We start from the raw sequence: 24125 nt of genomic DNA on the forward strand, positions 1-24125 counted from the left end.
AATGCTATTAGGTTAAAGTATCAAGGGGGAGAATTTACTGTAAACGTATTATATTTGGCGTGTACGATATTTGGCGGAAATTAGTTTTTTAACAAGTTGGCGTAGATTTGAATTAGCGTATTCTGTATGTGACTATACTTAATATGCATATATGCATGGCATTTAGCGATGTACTTGATTTTGCCGAAGCCGCATTCGTCCAAAAGTGCTAAATACAATACACAGCTAAATGTAGTACGTTTACAGTAACCTTCCGTACAGCATTTGGAAATTAAATTTTACGTTGGTGTACAAATAAGGAGGATAGGTAAAAGAGAGGGTTAACTGATCGAGCTTATTCAGATGTGATACCCTTATATCTTGAAAATACGCCACAGTTTATTTTCAGTTTTGGTAAGAAATTGGGGGCTTATTTTCTAAAGCCTTCTTATTTTCAAATCATGGCTTATTATCCAAACAAAAAAATGGTAAGCGACAAGAGCATTTGAACACTTTCTGGGTGACCGTTTTTAAAACAGTGAGCTTTTAGCACACATGACAACTAGACATACTCCTACTCCAAGAAAACTTAAAACAGAGAATTTAAACAAAGGGTTGTATCATCAGAACTGCAAAGTAGTTTGGAATTGACAAAAGCAATATGCGGCAATGGATTAAGACAGAAATAAAACTTAACTATTTCTATCTTCCCTAAGGCATTATTTAGACTGGCTTATTTTCAAAAAAAGGGCTTATTATTAAATCTGGCTAAATTTCAAGTTTTAAGGGAATTGGTCCTTCTACACAAAATGATTCAGGTAAATCAATGTGTATGAAATCTTTGTTAAACAGATTATATTGATCAAGAACCACTTAGGTTAGTCACACATTTAGATCTGCCTGCACTGTAGACTGGATTTCAGTCACAATTATTTGATTTTTAGTGAAGTTTATTTTGTCAATGAATAGAATTTTCTGCTTGATATTTATCTCATTATTAGAAATGCGAGAACTGTAAATGCATTTTAAGTAATTTTTAAAATGATTTTTTAAAACTTTTTCTGTGGCACATAAATCTTGACCTTGACCTTTGATTCAGTACCAGCCTCTCTTGGATCTCTGAGTTGAGGATTGAAAATTTTGCACCAGAAAATGTCGGCCTCTATGGATGTGAGGTGGACATCTCCTCAAACTCCTCAAAGGGACACCTGAGCACCGGTGACGCTCTGAGGGTACAGATGATATGTAAGTATTCAGTGATGTACAATTTTAGATTACCAGTATCTGTAATTATTTAGTTATATATATGTGTAAATGTACAGATGATATTTAATGATATACATAACTGTGTACATGAATAGATGATACCTAAGCACTCAATGATGTATGTAACTGTGAACATGAGTAGATGATACGTAAGTACTCAATGATGTACATAGCTGTGTACATGAATAGACGATACACAAGTTTTCAATGATGTACATAACTGTGTACATGAATAGACGATACACAAGTTTTCAATGATGTACATAGCTGTGTACATGAATAGACGATACACAAGTTTTCAATGATGTACATAATGATGTACATGAATAGATGATACACAAGTTTTCAATGATGTACATAACTGTGTACATGAATAGACGATACACAAGTTTTCAATGATGTACATAGCTGTGTACATGAATAGACGATACACAAGTTTTCAATGATGTACATAGCTATGTACATGAATAGATGATAGACAAGTTTTCAATGATGTACATAGCTGTGTACATGAATAGATGATACGTAAGTACTCAATGATGTACATAACTGTGTACATGAATAGATGATACGTAAGTACTCAATGATGTATATAGTTGTGTACATGAATAGACGATACACAAGTTTTCAATGATGTACATAACTGTGTACATGAATAGATGATACGTAAGTAGTCAATGATGTATATAACTGTGTACATGAATAGATGATACGTAAGTAGTCAATGATGTATATAACTGTGTACATGAATAGATGATACGTAAGTACTCAATGATGTACATAGTTGTGTACATGAATAGACGATACACAAGTTTTCAATGATGTACATAACTGTGTACATGAATGGATGATACGTAAGTAGTCAATGATGTATATTACTGTGTACATGAATAGATGATACGTAAGTAGTCAATGATGTATATAACTGTGTACATGAATAGATGATACGTAAGTACTCAATGATGTACATAACTGTGTACATGAATAGATGATACGTAAGTACTCAATGATGTATATAACTGTGTACATGAATAGATGATACGTAAGTAGTCAATGATGTATATAACTGTGTACATGAATAGATGATACGTAAGTAGTCAATGATGTACATAGCTGTGTACATGAATAGATGATATGTAAGTAGTCAATGATGTATATAACTGTGTACATGAATAGATGATACGTAAGTACTCAATGATGTACATAGTTGTGTACATGAATAGACGATACACAAGTTTTCAATGATGTACATAACTGTGTACATGAATAGATGATACGTAAGTAGTCAATGATGTATATAACTGTGTACATGAATAGATGATACGTAAGTAGTCAATGATGTATATAACTGTGTACATGAATAGATGATACGTAAGTACTCAATGATGTACATAGTTGTGTACATGAATAGACGATACACAAGTTTTCAATGATCATGTACATAACTGTGTACATGAATAGATGATACGTAAGTAGTCAATGATGTATATAACTGTGTACATGAATAGATGATACGTAAGTACTCAATGATGTACATAACTGTGTTCATGAATAGATGATACGTAAGTACTCAATGATGTATATAACTGTGTACATGAATACCTGGTAGATGATACGTTAGTAGTCAATGATGTATATAACTGTGTACATGAATAGATGATATGTAAGTACTCAATGATGTACATAGCTATGTACATGAATAGACGATACACAAGTTTTCAATGATGTACATAACTGTGTACATGAATTGATGATACGTAAGTACTCAATGATGTACATAACTGTGTACATGAATAGATGATACATAAGTATTCAATGATATACATGCTCATTTTGCTCATACAATATATTGATATTAGTAAAAATTTACACACATACATTTATATGCATCCGTTAATGTTCAGATGCAGCAAAATCTGAGGTGTCGCATAATAATTATTATTTTAGCTTTTGTTTCTCTAAGGACTAAAATACACATGAATTACTGTTTTGTGTCTTTAAAATCGTTTGGGTACAAGTCCTTATATTAGTTACCCATTTATACTACGATAGCCAATTAATATTTAGCCATATGAGGAAGGTAAAACTTTCATAGATTTGTTATCCGCGCTCATTTATACATGAAAGAAGAGATAATGTCATCGACAGGATGTGATGTATACCAGTAGTTTTTGGTTGGTTACGATATTCATGTAAGTTTTCTTTCATGAATGTGTGACATAAGCATGGATATATACATGTATAAATATTGTGATATGGACTCCATCTTAATGCCTGAAAAGAACATCCATTTGATCTTGATGAGTATACAGAAAATGCATGCTTGTTTGTGTACAGCCATTTACCTGGTAATTTGGGCAAAAACACAAGTTGTATTTTAATTGGAATTTGTTTGACTTATATATAGGTACTCATTTCCTATATTAAGATACAAATGAACAAGTGATCTTTTACTTACAGAATACTGAGATAGTTTTTAATGTTTATTTTTTTAAATAAAAGTACACTTGATATACCATACACACAAATATTTGAAATAAGTGGATATTATAAATCAATGCATGCATTTAAAACTCATTTTATCATTATAAATGAACTACATTTTGAAAGTCCTTTTTTTCTATTCTCCATGCAGCTCTGGAAAAGCCAGTGTTTACCAAAAATACTTTAACGGACAGCGTTGTGGAGACAAATATGGGTCACTCGTACCATGTGATGGACTGTAGCGCCAGGGGGGTGCCAGCGCCCTCTATACAGTGGTTCAAGGATGGACAACTCCTAAATTTTACCAGTGAATTCCTGGGCCTCAGCTTGTCTGATGACAACACCAGGTATGTACAGAGAACCAGTCCATGCCCTTTTAGGAACTACTTTACATTTTGTTTGAGGACAAGACCAGAGGCCTGCTCAACAAAGCACATGCTTATAATCCCTTGCCAAAACTTCTTTTTCTTACAACACAAATTTTGCAAGGGCTCGCAAGAATCTTGTCTATGAACTCATTGAAAGGGAACTAGCTCTGTAAAACCTGTGTATGGTGAAGCACCAATGATGACCAAATTTGTTAAAAGCATATTTCCTTATAATCAGTGTAACAAAAAAGAGTTTTAGCATTAGAAGGATTTGTTATAAGCATGAATCTGTTCTAAGCTTGTTCGTTGTAATCATGTGTTACCGTATACTGTCCTGTACTGAATCATTGATTCAATTATTGAACAAATATAATGATATTTTAGCTTAACGATCAACAAAACAGATGTGGTGCATTCTGGGATCTATGTATGTGAAGTGGAAAACATGAATGGGGTGATCTACAAAAACGTGACTCTCCAGATCAGTGAGTACCCGACTGTTTGTATATATTGTCATCAATACTTAAAGCTGACATGAATTCATAAATACGCATTATTTCCCTTTTATCTCTGACTACCGCCATATTAGTTGTCGATTTCTATTGTTCTGTTCATTGCTACACATCCCCTATATAAGGCCGAAAGCACTATTCATGCTTCACCGCATTCAGGAATTTCATACACCCGAACACGTTACCTTGGACGAAAAGACTTGTAATAACGCGATTGGAACAAAAATAATATCACAACCACTGCACTGGCAAGATATATCCAATAAACGACGAAACAAGACAGACTGAAATCTAGGCGCAGACACTTCCAAAATTCCTCGATAATTGTAGACCATTTTCCTGTGTATGTTATGACATCGCACATGCGCAAACCACACACTGTGGCAGATCGAGCAATGTCAATTATCGCATGGATTTTAGAAACGGGAAGTTTTTGTAGGAACGGATGGAAACGTTGTTACTTTCTTGGATTTACTGTCATTTATCTGCTATGTTGGATGTAGTATCGCCAGGGTTTTCAAGAAGATGCAGACGTTATGCACTCTCAGTGACTCTGTATGAACGACACACGTGTTCGATGTGCAAGCGAAGAAAGGCATCACTGTATGTGTAAAATAATACGGATACCTTGGACATCCTTTCAAATAATAAATATATTTTGTATTTCATTGATTGTTGTTTTCTTTATTCTTTATTATTGCATTTCTTTATTCTTTATTTCTACATTTTACTACAATGTGTAGTTTATGCATTTAGAAGTCCGTGCAACGAGAATGCCTCGATCGGAAAGCAACCGACCGTAACTTTCTCAACCGGTATATATACCCCAGTGGCAGTAGAGGAGCGATCGAAACTAATATGGCGACCAAATGCTTTTATGAATTCATGTCAGCTTTAACTGTATCATCAGACACAGTCATCAGGGGTACACATCAATACTTAATTGTATCATCATACCCAGTCATTAGGGGATACACAAGTCTATGTCATCATTAATAGTTAACTGTATCATCAAACACAGTCATCAGGGATACACAACAGTCTATATCGTCATCGATACTTAATTATATCATCATACCCAGTCATCAGGGGTACACAGCAGTCTATATCATCATCAATACTCAACTGTAAAAACATACTACATGCATTTTTATTACTGTAGATTCCTAATTAAACACGAGAAAATAATTTCTGTGTAATATTGCAAGATGCACCTTTGCGGATTTTAAAATCTCTTTTTTATTTTTTAAGACAGTTTTGAACTATAGAAATTTTTAGCAAAAGATTGGTGATAGCGCTTTTAAATTCTCGTGATTTGATACTAAACAGCGGAATTGTCAATTTTAGGACTCTCATAAAATTAGAAATTTACAGTTTGTAGTTGTGTGACTACACTTTTTTATTATAAAATCCAGTTTGTAAATCAAATTGACCAAATACATGCTGCTTTTGAATAATGCAAAAAGACATGCAAAATGTTGATATTTGTGAAATCATTTATTATATTAATTTATTTTATAAATATAAGCTATCGTTGCACTGCTTGTATTAAAGTACTAGTTTTTTTCCTGACAAGGGAGACAACTCCCAGAAGGATTGATTATGATGATTACTTTTCAAGTTGTGAAGTCAATGAGTAATTTGTGTATACTTGGTCTGCAATGCACATTAAATGATTTGCAAATTTTTGAAGATTTCTTTTGAAAATCATTGTCATATAGGCAGAATTATACACAGTTGTAGGTAGGAATGTTGCTTGATTGAAAGTTCTTTGTTTTCTGAACAGAATCTTCTCTCCAGTCTCAAAAATTAAAGACAAAGGTAGAGAAGGGCACCATCATCGCTGTCATCGTTGCTGCTGTCATCGTCATCGCCATCGTCATCATCATCTTTGTCATCTGTTACAAGCGCCGGTCTATGGCTCTGGTAAGATTCAGGGGAACCTTCTACAATGTTTTCATCAGAAAGAGGTATCCCATTTAGATTAGTTTTTGAATCCCAAAGAGTATTTTAACCAAGGATTTCTATACCTGGCAGCTTTTAGTGCTACTAAAAATGCACAGTTAATGCCCAGAGTGGTAGACAATTGATGACTATCATCTTTCATAAAATAAAAACACATATATTGGAATTATAAAAGTATGACAACTTTTCAGCTGTCTCCATAAGGTAGGAGTTATGATAATGTTCTTTTGTTCACTTTGGCCAGCACACACACAAAACACTCAGAGCAAGCACCTGTTTGTTATCTTCTGAAGGGTCTTCATCAGGGAAAGGGCTAATAACAGTACAACAGTTAACTCACACTCCTCCCAAACCCTCTAACCACACTTCATTTAGTTCTGTTCTTGTTGAATGATTTTATCAAGTTTGTTTTGTGCATTCAGTTACATGTATATTTGTTAAATTTCCTTTGAGTTCAATTTGATGTTCAGTCCTTGATGTCCTGTAAACAGAGAATTCTCTGTTGGACAAAACCCTATTACATATAAATTGAAATTATACTAAAACAATGTCTGAGGGGTCTCAGAACAACCCATCCTTGCTGGGAGTTATAAAGCATTCACATTAAGTCTTCAGAATATTTTCTGTTTCTGTTTACCTCATCCAAAATACTGTTTACTTCGTTCTTTGAATGAGGTTGAATTAATTGGTTGAAGTACCGGTAGTTGTTGCCCATGGAGAGTTTGTGCCATCCCAAATACACCAATACCCAAAATCACTAACTCTTTAAAGAAGTGGAAAATGGGAACTAATTATGAATGTCAATAATATCTAAGTTACAAGTGGCTAAATCTGTAATATTTATTATAACTAATTTCTCACTATGTATAATGTTTTATTGAAATCACAGGAACATATATTGATTTCATCCATTGATTCACCTAAATACCCAGTAACAACAACCTGTATCAAGAGTGACCCTAATATTCATAGTTTCCTCAATGTATTGTCTCCCTTTGTTGACACTCCTCACTGAATTGTCTCCCTTTGTTGACAGCATAAAGAATTGGAGCATCAACTTATCCAGCCCAACGGAGACTACAACCCCGACCTCCCGATCGATGAACAGACCGGCTGTATCCCCTACGACTCCAAGTGGGAGTTCCCCAAGAAACGATTAAGACAAGGTAGGAGACATACAGAATATAGTGGGTCACAGCGGCAGGATCAATGGTCCTCAGTGATACCAGTGTCACATGATCAATAATCCACACAGTCTATAATTAGACTACTTTTAATTTTAATTTGTAAAAGATAAATTAAGATTTTGAGCCTGGTTGCAGAAATGAGTTGCAGTGGACCACTAAACGGTAAATTGCAAAATAAAGCCATTACAAATAAAACTTGGCCTGCAGTTTGTTTATAAGATAAAGTTAAAAATACTGAGTCACATGTCAGTAGCATAAGAAAATATGTATTATGATTAATGAAGAGCAGGTTAATCACTAGTTAAGTGTGGTACAAAAGTGATATTATATTTTTTATCCTCTTTGATCAGGCATGGTATTGGGTCAAGGTGCATTTGGGCGAGTCATCAAGGCGGAGGCTATTGGCATTCTGGAGCACGAAGATGTTACCGTGGTAGCCGTCAAAATGGTTAAAGGTATGTTTACTGTTAGAAATTGAAAAAAAATGGAGAGTTAGGTCCAGGGCAGTAATTTGACACAAAGAAGAAAATTTATTACATGTAATTATTTGTTGGATAAGATTTATTTCAAATAAAGTATTGGAACAGTTTGTAAAGATTTGGAAGTATTCATGTGTAAAATTTAGATGATCTTCTTGCTCTATGTTTTTCAGAAAATACTTTGCTCTATTCTTGATGTCATGAAATATTTTGCTTTGTTCATAATACATGTATCAGAAATGTTCTGTTTTGCTCAAAACGTTAAAAATGTTGTGAGTATGCCTGTAATTTAGAATTCTTTTGTTTATAGACTGTTTCCACCAGCTGTAACCCTCTGTTTTGTTTCACAGATTGCACAGACAGGGACCAGATGATGGCCTTACTCTCAGAGTTAAAGATTCTGATTCACGTGGGGCAGCACCTAAACATTGTCAATCTCCTAGGAGCAGTCACCAAGGACATCAGATATGGTACACAGAGGTTCTTTTGATTATTTTAAGCAAAAAGCAGATGTGTTGAAAATTTAGAAAATGGGAACAATGTTGTATTACAATCCTAATTTTCATTGTTTAAGGTGGGTCGCGGGTTTACCCCATAAAAAAATCTCACGAGAAAACATACCCTGAAATTTTGTTTAATCGTTATTTAGGATACACAGTTCATTATATAAATTTTTTATCAAATTTGCCTACGCTATTTGTATGCAATACCGCTCTAAACTTAGTATCGTTTTTAGTGCTGTTTTGACGCTTTTCTAATGAAATATATAGGAAAATGAGCATATTTCTCTTTATATTCGAGATGGAGTTTTATTGAAAAATTGCAAATAGCTTCTAAACAATTTAGACGAATTTATCAACGGTTTCTATTTGTAAAGAAAACATGATTTACAAATTATTTATGTAAAAAAAATTATATGTGTTCTCGCTAGATTTTTTGCTATTTTATTTTATGTTTCTGATTATTCTACCAAAAATGGTCGCATTTCCGTATTTGACGTCATGATTACGACGTCAAAAAATGTTAAACCTGTTCCACTTACTAAGTGATGCAATCATTTAAAAACTAAATTTAGGACTGCTAAAGCTAAAACTTTTACAGATTTAAATAAGGTTCAAAAGATGATGCAGATTCTTTTTACATAAATATTGTCCACAAAATTACAGAAAAGAGACAATATTTTACATACATCCATACATAGCCACGTTCGTACACATAAATCTGTAACAGTTAAAGTGACAATTTTCCTAGAGATTAGACCACCTACCATAATAAACTTGTTGAAGCATACATCTTCTTTAAAAAATGGACTTTTTGAGAATATAAAAGAGCTCAAGATTAAACATATTTTGATCATGAATCCAAAACTATTAATTGGAGGGGGGGGGGGGCGCAGTCTCTCGTGTACCTCCGGTTTTATATACATGATATCTGTTCGGTTAACGTTGATATTAAAAAAAATATTAGCCAGAATAGCTAGCTTTTACAGTCTTATTCTAAATCAGATGATGCAGAGCATAATATTTTAAATATCTAAAATCACGGAGGAAAAGGGGGCATCAAATTTTTTAGCAAGTGCATTTCCATATTAATTTGCTTGGTCTGAATATAAGTTGGACCTAATGTATATAATCTCGAATCTAGAAAACGGTTGCTATTTGTAAGTCCGGGCAATTATTTTGCTTATCGAGATCTTCACAACTAAAAAGAATTAATTCCCCGACTGTGCTCTTCCCTATTTTTCGGGCAAAATAGTAACATATAATAAAAAATATATTATTGATATATTATTATATCATTACATATTAATTCAATAACTAATCAATTGTTAAAAAATTATTGCCGAAGCCGAGGACCAACATATTTTACATCTCTCTCTCTCTCTCTCTCTCTCTCTCTCTCTCTCTCTCTCTCTCTCTCTCTCCTGTGTTACAAGTTTGAGACTACACCGCTGGTTTTTATTTACAGTTTGAACCTTTACATAGACTGAAAAAGAACGCTCCAATTCTTGCTGATTATCTCCATAATTATAATGTGTTGCATTCAATGTGCACTTCCTTTTTTGATTCGTGGAGAATAAATATGAATGACTACTACTGTCTAGTATTAACGGCATATATATAAATGATATTACTTCATTATCACCCCGAGCATTTGGTTTTATCTAGAGTGTAATGCGGGAAACTTGAGATGTATCCGTTATGACGTCATAAACGAATGTGCACAAAACGGCCAAACAAGTTGTCTAAATTGCGTACAGAATTTGATGACGAAAGCAAACCCGCGACCCACCTTAAATGGCTAAAAACAGATAGATATTGATATTATTGTAGATAAAACTTTTATTGCCTACAAACTGTCTTCCTGGGTCATTTTTTTAACTGGTCTTGGTTCCGTCTGTTGAATGTTTATCAGCTTTGTGCTATGATAACTGTTGATTCTGTTTAAACTTCTCCTATATCTAAAGGTGAGCTGTATGTTATCGTGGAATACTGTCATTTTGGAAACCTCCGTTCTTACGTCCTGAAACACAAGGAAGAGTTCCGCGACGTTATGGAGGACGCTATGGATGCCGCAACAGAGAAGAAGCGGGAGGTGGCTCGGGAAGCCGCCGCGAACAAACCGTACTACTTGAACAAGGCACAGATTGAAAACACTGCAGACTTAGTGGGACCACCGCTAACCACCAAAAACCTCATTTGCTGGTCATTCCAGGTGGCGCGCGGAATGGAATACCTGGCGTCTAAGAAAGTATGTCACTCAGTTTAAACTTGGGATTAAAATAAAAGGTTAATGTCTACAGTAGGGTTATTGATTGTGGAGAATTATTGTTCTGTGATTTGATGTGTTGGGGTCTCTCCTTAACAGTACATACACCGAGATCTGGCAGCTAGAAACGTCCTGTTGGCCGAGGATAATATCGTCAAGATCTGTGATTTTGGATTGGCCAAGGATTTGTACCAGAATCCAGAATACCACAAGAAAACAGATGTGAGTGTTGTGTTCTATACAGAGAAAGCTTGATTGATACACAATGTATATTCTAGTCCTGGATGAAACTTCCTTACATTATTACATGAATGTAGACCATTCAGTAAACTTGGAGTTATTGTCAGTTTCTGTGACTTATAATGCTTGAAAATTGCTGTTGATTTAGGCTTTGCTATCATGCTTTGATAAGGATAAGCTACGTATATAGTTATGAATGTGTTATAGTAATATTTACACTATTCATATTTGCTCTTTTGATTTCAGGGTCCAGTTCCTGTGAAGTGGATGGCTGTGGAATCTCTCACCCACAGACTGTACACCACCAAGAGTGATGTGTGAGTAAACCTCTTTCCACATGTATACCTTAGATATGTGTTTGTACACATCATTAGATCAATGTCGATAAAAACTCATTTAGTGAGCTTTTACAAAGTATTGCATGTGATTATTTCAGATATAACAATGACATGAACTAAATTCTAATTAGTGCTATACCCTACACTGGCTGTTCTGTTGTCATTCTTTAGGTGTGATTCTTGAAAATGTTTTCTTGAAACTGTCACTTATTATATGATATTTTCTGTAATACGTTTTTTTTAAAAATACAGATGGTCATATGGGGTCTTTCTTTGGGAGTTGTTCTCTCTAGGTTAGTGTGTTTTCTTTTATTTCTGCTATTATCACTTGTTAATTTATGTCCTCAAATTGATTTGACACTGTTACATCCTGATTTACTCAACTGGTGATCAAAGTGTGCATGAAGTCGATTTACATTGCCATATTGTGTACAATTGCATTGTTTTGGTAGGTGGAAGTCCGTACCCTGGTGTTGAAATCAATGAGAAATTCATTGGTCTTCTGCAGGATGGATACAGAATGGAGAAACCTCGGTTTGCCTCAGATGAAATGTTAGTTTGTAGACAAGCATTTGTGTAAAGTAACCTTTTGAGTGAAGATCTTCTGATATAAATACTTTTTGCTGTGCTACTTATAATGATCTGTTCTCAATATAATAATCTTTTGTAAATTATCCAAGTAAGTTACCTTCAAAAAGTAATATTTATCTACAGTGCATGTATTGTCTAGTTTAAAGGTGGTAATGTGTGTTATTTATTAAATATTGCCCAACAATGAAGCCATGCATGATATGCATTCATTTTAATCATGATAAAGCTTTCTTTTAGATAATTGCACAGTTATCACTAAAGAAAAATGTCATAAGAGTTGACAATGTGTAATCCATGTTAAGATCATTCATTGAATCTGATCACAATGACAGGTACAAGGTAATGCAAGCAACATGGAGAGACGATCCGGATGATAGACCTACTTTTACCCAGCTCGCTTCTATCATGGGTGACTTCCTGGAGGAAAATGTTAAACAGGTGAGGTGTACGTGAATGGAGAAAAAAAGGAGGGGGGGGGGGGGGGGGGTGGAATGTGCCATAGACGACAACTCCCTATCATATCCAGTCAATCATGACAGAAACAACTTTATGTATTGTTTAATAATAATTTTGTCTGAAAACCTTGCACTGTCCTGTTTTGGAAACTTGAGTATTAGTTTCTGCATAATGATTCTTATTCTTATTTACATTATTTGTAAGTTTGTCTAAGAATCACAAGGTAAAGATATTTGTTAATGAAATTTAATTTCTCTTACCTTGAAATTGATTATAACAAAACAAGTATAATCACCTGTTTAAAACTGGTTATGTGTGTCTATATATAGCAATATAACTTGTAATAGAATGTAAATAAGCATATATTATGATCACCTGTATTATTAACACTTGTTTTTTTTCTATACTGAACAGTATTACTTGGATCTGAATGAGCCGTACCTCAAGATGGTGGACTTGGAGGGTGGGGCTTGTGGGGGCCCGGAGAGTGAGGGATACCTCAAAATGAGTGACAGGGACAAAACCTCTGACTACCTGAAAATGGGGCTGGCCCCGCCCCCTCCAGTGGACCAAGAGGATCATGAAGGAGATGTGTCCTATGTAAATGAGAAGAAATGGAACAGAAAGAAGGAGAAGGGACAGGGTACTGAACTTCAGCCACTGACCAAAGCCATGGAGGCTGAAGAGGAGGTTCAGCTCCGGAAGAAAGACCGTGAAAATTCTCCTGCCCACGTGAATGTGCGGGCGGACGTCCATCGAAGTGATGACACAGATAGTGGACACTCTAGTACATACGCACCGGGAACTCCGCCGGATATTGGCAATGATGGCTACCTTGTAGCCAAAAGCGGACCAGGTCAAACAATGATTTTCGTTGCGAACAATAAATCAAGTCCACCCAAAAATAAAACGAAAACAAAGTGCAGTGAATTCACGAAGGATTATCATGATCCGCCACCGACGTACTCAACAGTATTACAAGATAGCGACATCGACGTCTGAAGCTTTAACAGGAAATGCGGGCAACATTAGAAACATGAAGGGATAGCCACGCTATGTCAAGGTCAAAATTGGTCAAATGCAACATGCTTGTTAGTAAACCTTATTTTATTAAAAAAAAGATGTTTCCCTTCTTTCATTCGCTTTGCTTTTCCTACCCCCTCCAATTTTTTGCTAAGATGAGTTGATGCAATCCTTGATTGTTATATATATGATTTGACACATTCTTAGTGTATGATAGTGTGTACTAGTCTGGAGATGTCAGACATCTCTGATTGTAGCCCAATCCTTCTGTTACATTGTTTGTTTTATCCTGTTCTCATTGCCACAATTGCCAGAGTATCAGCATTACTTAAATTTATTTGTTTTTATGGAGATAGGTTGTTTGTATTGAAATGAAAACTACAGTGTATTTCAAACTTTTAATATAGGTACTACTAAATCATGTTTTTAGATACTTGTTTGAATTGTGATTGAGATGCTACCAGATTGTTTGAATTTGTACGGGTGTAGGAAATGTTCACACAGGTTTGTTAAAGTGAAGCTTTGCTTAATATGTTGTATATATTATTAATTTTACTGGGAAATATATTATATTCCACCTCAGATCTAAAACGTGAAAATGTAGACTTCTTTAATAATGCACAGAACCGTTAGACTGACTTTGTGTTATTGATTGTAGAAAAAATGTTTTTTTTCACCAAATTAATCACATTTCACATAAGGTTGTTTACTTTAAAACAAAGCATCAACTTGATGTTTTTTCTGTATTATTTAGATGTACATCTACATGTTGACACATTTGTCTACAAGTACAGTGTATATATACACAAATATCAGAGATATTGTAGTACATGTACATCATTTGTGATCTTGTCTCTTGGCAAACTCAGCAAACCTTGTGCTCTTCAGTAGATTTTGCTCAGAATATTTTGTTTTCTCCGCCAAGTCTCAGTTTGTTTTTACTCTTTCTTTAATAGACGGTCAATACATACAGTTACTTTCTGCTCATTCTTTCCTTGATATGTAGATTGCAATTTTGAAGCCAGTTAGGGACCACTCAGTTTTTACCAATAAGTAAAATGTATTATTTTTGTAACATATTGTGTTTTTATATTTTTATTTAAACTTGATTTGCCCTTTTTTATTTCTTTATTAGTGTAAAACTATAACGTTGCTTGTGATCTCAATGAGATCAAATGATATGCACTGATGAAATGGCTCTCCATCTATTCTTGAAATGATATTTGTCATGAGCAGAAACGAACAAGACGAGCTCTCTGCTAAGTCAGGAGTACATTAGATTAATGTGTGCAATATTCACTTACAAAACAAGTACAATATATATGCAGCACTCGTTAAATATGCATTTTTGAAAACATTTTCTATTCTGGGAAGTATTTTTATAGGATTCTTTTTAGTACATAATAACTGTGTAAAATTGCACCTCTTTACAACATTTTATCCCCCTTTTTAAAATTGTATTTTGACTTGCTGTAGCTAACTGGTACATGAAATGTACTGGTGACCGTCATGTAGGTCAAATGATCTGTACCATGGTAACTGATTCATTACAAAGCCTTGCTTTAATTGTTTTGTATTTGTTGTTCCCTATAAACCTGTGCCTTCATGTGTATTATCATGTATGTATGTGTATGTACATGTGTATCATATTTATATACCTCATCACGTCATTCCTTCTATAGTCTAGTCACCAACAACCAGCCGAGTTTTACATGTATTTATCTAAGCCGGACCACGGACTGAAAACAGGAACCAGAATTACAGAAAAATAGGTTGTGAAGTCATTATCTCCAGAATCAAACTCCAACGAGGCATACTTAGTACTTTTCAGGATTTTTCCTCAAATTATTACAGTTTTATTGATTGTGAGTCAATCTCTGTTGTCACTGTCAATAATAGCAAACTACTTTACCAAAATAAAACTTCAATAAAAATTAATAATATGATTTCTTTGTTGTTGTTGCTTTAACAATGATTTCACTTTTATAGTGTGCAAGGATACGAAATACATTTAGTTATAAACGTTTATTTTTAATCCACTTTGAAGTCATTACATCGTTCTGTTGATCAGGCAATGACTCGCTCAGTTGGCTTTAGCACAAACCTTGTATCCCTCATGATATATCGTACTTAATATAAATATATTACCCTTTATACTCACATTAGTGCAAACAGTAAAATGTTTGAAGCTGAATTACTTATCCCAAACGTGTGCATCTGATTTTTAGCTGGTTAAAGTTTGTGAAACAGATGCCCTCTGATGATATCTTAGTTACAACCGGTCCCAACTTCATCAAACTTGCATGGATGGTCATCTTTTGATACTGATGCACCTGACAGGCTTGAATGCTGAATCTGAGCCATAGGTTTCAGATGCTGGATAAGGTTAAGTTTTTTAGAACAGGACACATGTTTAATAGATAATAGTACTATTTCAAACTTGCATTATTGATTGAATTAAAATATGAATGAATCGCAGAGGTAGCTTCAGATGCAGAGCTTGATCTCCATTATCAAGGATGCTTAAAAATATATCTTAGTTATTACAGGTCCTAACTTCACCAAACTTGAATGAATGGTGTATCTGGTGATACTGATGCACCTGACAGGCATGAATGCTGAATCTGAGCCTTTTGGAACAGGTCACATGTTTTATAAAACGGAGGTAATTTCAGATGCAGAGCCTGATCTCCATTATCAAAGATGATAAAAAAAAACCTCCTACCTCACTCAAACCTGCTTGATAGATAGATTTGTATTTTGTTAAATGATATAACATTATTCCTGGATGATCCATTAATATTGGATGATATGATACACTTTTGTTTAATATGATACAATATAACATCATATGTTATATTGTAAAAAGTAATATCATACGATATGATATTGTATCAATTTTTTGATATTTCATGATATGATATTGTATCATGATATTGTTATGTATAATATTGTATATTATGATACAAACTTGTATAATATGATATTGTATCATTAATTTATTATTTTATCACATGGTACTGTTACATAAGATATTGCAATATTTATATTGTTTTGTATTATAAAATATGATATTGGTTTCTTTAATATAGTATTATATCACATTAAATTGTATTATATAATATTGTAATATTATATAACATAATATCATACGATATTGTATAATATGATATTGGTTCCTATAATTTAGTATTATATCACATGAAATTGTATTATACGATATTTTAATATATATTTTTGTATCATATGATACAATTTGTATAATATAATATTGTATTATATAATATTTCACTATATCACATGATATAGTATCATTTGATTTGATACAATGTTGTTTCAACCTTTATGATACAATATATCATATTATGTATCAAAATCATACAATACAATATCATACTATATTATACAATACAATATCATATGTTACAATATTATGATGTATTATGTAATATGATATTGTATCATATAATACTATATGGTATTATATATTATGATATTGTATTATGTGATCAACAACAATAATGTTTAACACAATACAATGTCATATCATATGTTACGATATCATATCTCATCATTGTTTATTACGGTATTTTATTGTATTATGATGTATAAGAATGTTATAGGATGCAAAATTGTATTTTATATAATTGTATTGATAAACATTGTATCTTATAATACCGTATGAAATGAACATATGATTATCATACAATTTTTTAACAGATGATATACGATATTGTGTCAAAACAGTATTCATGAATATCCAAGATCATAAAGTATGATTTTCATATTATATGATTAAGGTGGTCTCACAAAGGTGATGCCTCATAAGGGTGATGCCTCGTCTCGGTGAGCTTTGTAATCTGTGATTACCTATGTTTTTTTAGCTATTATTTTCTGAGATATTTACACATTTTTTAAATTGATTTTTAAATACCCTTTTCTGTATTGTTTCGTAACTTTTACATGCTTCTGAAGTTTTCTATTCTATTCTTCAAATCCCATTTCAAGGAAATGGCAGGTGATTATCCAGTATTTACGTCATATACCAAACTAAAGTCAAGAAAACTGTGATGCATGACGGTGCCAATTACCCCTTTTCGGAGTTTACTCCGTTTCCGGAGTCTACTACTCGATTTTTTTGATTTTCAGTTATTTTTTGTCGTCACTATCAAATACCCTTTATCGAAACAAACTTTTTTAAAATTAGTACGTAGCTTTCCACGTGGAGCTCTTTTTGTGTATTTACAGGAGTAATTATAATGATTATACAAAGGGCAGACAGACACAATTTTCCAAAAATAATGTGTATATTGAACACCTGAGAAATTAATCAACGTAATAAACATATTGAGACACCTCAATTTTTTTTAAAACATGTGAAATATGTCTTAGTATGAGGGCCATTCTAAGCAATATTGGATATCAAATCTATACTGTTGGTCACAAATATCGTTATAGTGTTTATAATATAAATAAACACCATATCAAATACTTAATTCATTTTGTCTTGTTTCACTAGCTCATCTGAATGTGAAAATAACTCTATTTTGACCTGATAAAACAACAATGAATACGTGAAAGGTTTGTATCTTCGTTACAATTTTATTTGTTTTCATCAGTTTTATTGTGAATACATCAAATGACAATGTGAAAAAGTGTTCATTCCCAATATGTATAAAAACATAAATTGTATATTGCTCACAATAGCTATCAGTATTTGAAATTCCTTGTTACAAGTGTCTTAGTGAACAAAGAACTTTCAGACATGGGAACCATTTATGTTGATCACCAAATGGTTGATGCTTGACAGTTTCTCTAGATGTTTACACAATTCCCAGGAACTGTTTACTCGAAACCGTGAAGATATTCACCTGTTCTTACTCTCCTTTTAAAAAAATAGTTTTACAGGCTATAAAACATTATATTATTGACTTGTTATTAGTTTTTCTGGAACAATTTTAACGGAAGATAGAACAAGTAATTATACCATTTTTAGTACATTCTTTACAATATCATAGTTACATAGTGAAGGTAATTATTGGATAATAATCAAATTCATTAAAACAACAAAAATGTTTTTCAATGCTACCAGTCTTCCATACAACGATTCTAATGAGCTGTGTAGGAACATAACTGTAAGAATTGCCCGAAGCACAGTGCTCCACACATTGTGTAAAATTATCTCAGCCAGCAATGCCATCAAAACATATATTGCTGTTTTGGATTTAATAATGTAGGAAGGTCACATTAAATAATCTTTTTTATCTGTGTAGAAATATAAACATTCAAATTATTATTATCAATGGTCCACAACCTGGGATGGATATTCCAATTAACTCTTTTAATTACTAATGTAACGTTATTCCTATTAAGTCATGAATTCTTCTCTGTGTAGCAGTTTGTATTTGGTTGTAAGGATATTGTGTGAGTGACTGTTGGTATGAGTATAGGGCATCCTGGAGGTTTCCTGTGATCTGTTGACAGATCCCCAGGATCTCACAGGAGATGTCCCTTTGTATATCAGGTACATACAATCCCTGATCATGATGGACTAGGACCTGTAGCTCATCTAGAGCTGCTTGTGATAATGTTGTATCAATGTGTCTGTAACACAAGAACTCTAGGAAGTGTAACATTACAAACACTGGGATATCTAAAATAGGCACTTTGTTCTGTAGAGCAGACTGTTGTTCTGGTATTAGTTCACTGATATAACAGATTCTGTTTTCAAGTTCTATACCCATTGCTACAGCCTGTCTCATCTTTGTAGACCAGGACCGTCCCCCTACAGCCTCAGTATATCTCTCTCTGTCTACATGTCCATTATACATCAGATATGGCTGTGCTAACTTAACTTTTGTCATCTCTATAACACATAAAGCTTCCCTGTATCTGAGTGTCTTGAAATAATACATGGCAATGTACAAAATGTCAGAAACAAACCCAAACTTGGCTGCTAATTTCAGCATATGACAGGATATTCTGTCGGCGATATACATCTGCTTGTTGAAACCTGTGTAAATGCACATTGTGTGTAATACAAAAGCAATACGTTGAAGGTTGGAAACTGTAAGCTTCTGTAACAAGACAATTTGATAATATGTAAGGGGTGAATATATTAGCTGATCGATTATGAGCATGGTTTTGCTAAGACCGAATAGGTCTCCTGTAGTTGCACCAACTTTAGAAGACTCGCCGAAAAGTTCTACATCATAATCAACTTCACGCCTCATTATACTTTCATCTGTGCAAATGGAAAGCCTAGGATTGTACAGGACATCAATGATGTAGGACCTGATAGAGGAACTCTGTAACAGACAGGCCAGACCTTTCTTGTACAATTCATGTAACTGTAGGAACAATCTGTTTTGTGCTGATCCATAGACCTTTGTCAAAAATAGGTTGTTTTGTGGGATAAAAAAGTTTGGACAATACCCCTCATATACCCATTTAAGGAGGAGTTTAAAGCAGACCCAGAAACCGGCCAGGAGATTTTGTGGACACCAGTGAGTTAGTGTGCTTTGTTGAATTACCCAGAAAGCTGTTGTCTTCATGTGATAGGAACATAACAGTTTGTTGGTTTCTTCTGATTGTAGATTTATCACTTCTTTTAGAAAAATTTTTAACAACCCATAAGTCAAAAACTGACAGTGGTTCATAGAGTGAACTAGTTTGTATTCTGCTTGGGAAAAAGAAATTCTCCATTCTTCATGTTCATGGGGTCCTAATGGATGTCCTATTGCAACAAAGTGACATCCATTTCTGACAATGTCATTGACAACTTCAGGATCAGGCCATGAGTGACATCTGTCTTGCCACGAGGAGGCAGTGTGGGGCCAAAAGTCAATAACAAAACACCAGGCAGTGTCATACTCTGCTCTTCCTCTGACACCACTACCACAGGGACCGTGTTCAGTAGAATTACGAACTATAGCTGAACAGGTTAATTGTCGGAATGTAGAACTAGATATATAGACTCTGTCATTCATTCTGACACATGCTGATCGGACTTCTCTATATCTTGATGGTGTCAGTAACAGAAGTAAAGTGAAACCTGGTGGACTCTCAGAACTGTCAGAGAAAATCAAGATTGTATTGGCTGTGTTGTAATACTCAGACTGAGACATGTCCATGATCACTCGGTGGTCGTTTGGCCAGAACATGATATCTACATCTGATCCCATCAGTCTGAATCCTTCTTTGAAACTTCCACTCATCATCTCAAAGACCTCATCGTTAGATTTCACTTGCTTATTTACCATCTCCCCTATGTCCATTGCCTCTCTTCTTATGGCTACCTGTTGTGAGGTCCCCACTATCTGACACAGTACCACAAATACTGATTCTGACATGTGTTGCATGGCCTCATATCTGTCATAATTAATTTTTTCAAATTAAAAACTCAACAAATGGTTTTCATTCTCAACATTTGAATCCAAAAACCTCATATGTTAAAGGTAGCACTTTTAAATAATTATTTTTGATTTAGAATTAGGTTTAGGTAATTCTATGCCCCACTTTTAACATCTCAATTGCAATAAGAATAATGCTTGATTTAGAAATTTACCGTATTTAATTTTCACGACTGAAATGTAAATGTTTTACTTTCTTTAAAGATGTTTTGCTATATGCAAAAGCCATAGCAAGATGAACCTGACGGTAGACAATGTTAGCATATCATCTTAAAATCTGGTATGATAAAAACTGTTTGTTACAATAAACATGGTAATTAGAAATATATGTAATTCTGTGATAACATTTGATAAATTAAAGAATTATTTGCTGTGGTTTTGCTCTGTTTGATTCCTGTGAAATTCAATGAAATAAATTTGTCAATATTCAAAATAAAGCCAACCTTTAAAAAATAAAAATTAATAATATGATAAACTGGACTTCAAGAGTAGAGTGACTATTCTACTAGAAAGTGTTGTTTGCATGCATTGAACACATTCAGTTTCTATTGAGTATTTATAAATATTGTGAATAAATTATATTGATTTCATGTTGATCGACAAATACGCATGTTTTGAGGAAACCGCGGGGTAGTGTTGTTCTATCTCAATATATATCCTGTATATCTTAGCTATTTTTAGTTATCACGCGATAATGCGCAGCAATGTAATTTACAACTTGAATTTATTGCATTGACATCTCTTTAAACTGCGTTTTTTTTAAGTCTGATTTAATACAGCAATTAGGTCTTAAGATGTTTATTTTACAGTCAAAAGAAAACGCTTAATTGACTTTCACTTTGATTGTGTATTCAAAGGATGTTAAGGACAGGGGTACTCATTATGACATTTGTGAAAGCTTCTTAAAATATCCATTAGCAAAAATCAATTGGTATTTGATACAACATTATGATAGTATCGATCTATATGCATTAACTAACTACAAAAAAGACAGTTTTACTTACATTCCTGGGCGAAAGAAGTCCATTTTGTAGGTAAACTACCCTTACATCATCGCAAAAACTGAAAATTCCCTGCTATTTTTAGATGCGGTAATTTTCCGAAGAATAGTAACGCAGGTAAGTTTTGAAGTTATCATGTGTGACAATGACGGGGCCATATCTATGAAATATTCATTTAAGGTGGAATATCCCTCTGCTATTAATTTTGCCATAAATTTTTTAAAAAATGTCATATTGATTTTCATCAATCGATTCATATGAAACAAATTTTAAGTGATGAAGCGCTGCTAGATTTTTCAAAAATTGATAAAATATCTAATCATGATATGAAGAAATCTAGACATAGTGATTAGAAAAAACAAAATTGTACCATCGCAGCATAAAATTAAAAATCCAAAATGTATATGAAAATAATATATAGTTATATACATTTTCAATTCATATTACAAAACATATTGAAGCGCTGCATTTTAGTTCAGAATAGCACTTTGTTGTATAGGTTTGCAACAAAAATTGCTTCAATCAGCAAGAGTTATCTTTCTTTATCATAGACTATTGAAGGTTTTACATACATGTTTTACATACAGTGCAAGAAAAATTGCCACAGTTTCTTAAATTTCAGAAAAGGTCATCTTTTTTAAATTTGGATAAGATAATAGAAAAAGGATATATATTTAAGAAATCATAAAAAAGTAAACCAGAGCATTTTGTTATGTAACACAAAAAGGGGATCAAGTGAATAATCTTCCAGTAATTGGTATGATATCAATACAGGGATATACTGTCTTGAATCAAATGAGCTGAGATATTAGGTTTTTTTTTCAATTTGTTTTCCCATATCTGCTCCCTCAGAATAGAAAAGCTTTATTAAATTTTAAACATTTGAAATGTTATAAGTTTTAATTAAACGATTTCAACTAAGTCTAGAATTTGTAATTGTCTTGGTCATATTTTTCCCAATTATAATTCATTCAGCTCTGTGAACGAGCTATAGATAGAGAAATAAAAATATTCAATCCAAATATTATCTGGCCTAAAACATCAAACATGTACCGTACATGTACTGAACAAGTACATAAAATTTAGTTATATTTAAAAAAAGAATAAATCCATCGGGAGGGGGGAGGGGAGAGGGGAGGAATAGTCATGTAGATATTGCCTCATAAATACTTTATCATTATGATACATTTCTTGTAATATTTTGTAAAAGTTTTCTTTACTTTTTTGCCCCCCTGCTTCAAAAGAGCCATGGGGTTCAGTTCTAATTTTCTTTTTCTATCTTTGAATTCAAATAAGTGTATCGCCTTCCAACATAAATTCGGACCATGCACCACCTCCTTTGTTGTTACATGCATAAATAGATGTGAGTTAACAGAAACAAAGTGATATTATTTTCTACAGAAGTTATCTCTCTTATCAGAGGGACATTCCACCTTAAGGTTAACTGATAGTAAGATAATTTATTCTAATAAACCAGTTGGTTTAAAGAGTTTATTTCTGGGTTTTTTTTTTTCAGATTCGTCTGCGTGATCATGATGTTATTGTATCTTTAACACAACAATACTGATCAAATCAGGCGATGTGCATAGTCACGTGCTTAACATAGTCGATAAAACGTTTCGAAATAATGACCCTAGTTTTAAAAATCAAAGTACTGAAAGTACTGTTAGACGGTGGCTTCGTTTGAAAGTGGCATATTACATGTAACAATGAGTGATGTATGATAATTATTGCTGTCGAAAACCGCGGCCAGTATCGTATACATGTACTAATACTTAACGCGTACTCGCACAACTGGTCGTGAGTTTCCTACATGGATGATTCTGTGGAAATCGTAGCTGTGATCTCAATCCACACTGTACAAACGCTGTGTCTCTTGGCCGTCATCTTTTGGGGAAAACCCAAAGATTTATCACAGTAACCTTTGTAGTATAGAAGTTTGTATCTATATTTTGTATCTATATGTTAGTATCTATATCAGTTGACAACCCGTATTCGGTAATACTATGTATTTTGATTGCCCCAGAATGACTTTTTTCAATTAAATATATTTGA

General features: G+C 33.5%; 2 protein-coding genes across 5 annotated transcripts in view; one reads left to right on the forward strand and one right to left on the reverse strand.

The window, feature by feature from the left end:
* Window positions 1–15603, forward strand: part of LOC105348465 (vascular endothelial growth factor receptor 1) — a 37750-nt gene extending 22147 nt beyond the window's left edge. For all 4 annotated transcript variants that reach the window (XM_011457891.4, XM_011457892.4, XM_011457893.4 and 1 more), the window contains 14 exons: window positions 1079–1224; window positions 3881–4076; window positions 4482–4582; window positions 6396–6535; window positions 7611–7740; window positions 8112–8216; window positions 8591–8710; window positions 10708–10991; window positions 11109–11231; window positions 11496–11566; window positions 11840–11880; window positions 12040–12139; window positions 12511–12616; window positions 13049–15603. In XM_011457891.4, coding sequence (XP_011456193.3) covers window positions 1079–1224; window positions 3881–4076; window positions 4482–4582; window positions 6396–6535; window positions 7611–7740; window positions 8112–8216; window positions 8591–8710; window positions 10708–10991; window positions 11109–11231; window positions 11496–11566; window positions 11840–11880; window positions 12040–12139; window positions 12511–12616; window positions 13049–13636 — 2251 coding nt within the window. In that variant the 3' untranslated portion in view covers window positions 13637–15603. The remainder of the gene's footprint in view (window positions 1–1078; window positions 1225–3880; window positions 4077–4481; window positions 4583–6395; window positions 6536–7610; window positions 7741–8111; window positions 8217–8590; window positions 8711–10707; window positions 10992–11108; window positions 11232–11495; window positions 11567–11839; window positions 11881–12039; window positions 12140–12510; window positions 12617–13048) is intronic.
* A 2636-nt stretch (window positions 15604–18239) lies between these two features.
* On the reverse strand, window positions 18240–22215 carry LOC117681599 (uncharacterized). The gene is made up of 2 exons (XM_034446867.2): window positions 22074–22215; window positions 18240–21028 (listed from the first exon to the last, which is right to left on the reverse strand). The coding sequence occupies exons 1-2, from the start codon at window positions 22094–22096 to the stop codon at window positions 19006–19008; spliced, it is 2046 nt and encodes a 681-aa protein (XP_034302758.2). The 5' UTR covers window positions 22097–22215; the 3' UTR covers window positions 18240–19005.
* Window positions 22216–24125: the final 1910 nt, after the last annotated feature.

Source organism: Magallana gigas, chromosome 2 (genome assembly GCF_963853765.1).
Source record: "Magallana gigas chromosome 2, xbMagGiga1.1, whole genome shotgun sequence".
Classification (NCBI taxonomy): domain Eukaryota; kingdom Metazoa; phylum Mollusca; class Bivalvia; order Ostreida; family Ostreidae; genus Magallana; species Magallana gigas.

Coding starts and splice junctions, on each gene's coding strand:
- LOC117681599 (XM_034446867.2), bottom strand. CDS start 22,096: ATGGACTTCTTTCGCCCAGGAAT. Junction 21,029..22,073: donor GACTTCTTTCGCCCAGGAAT/GTAAGTAAAACT, acceptor TAATTATGACAG/ATATGAGGCCATGCAACACA.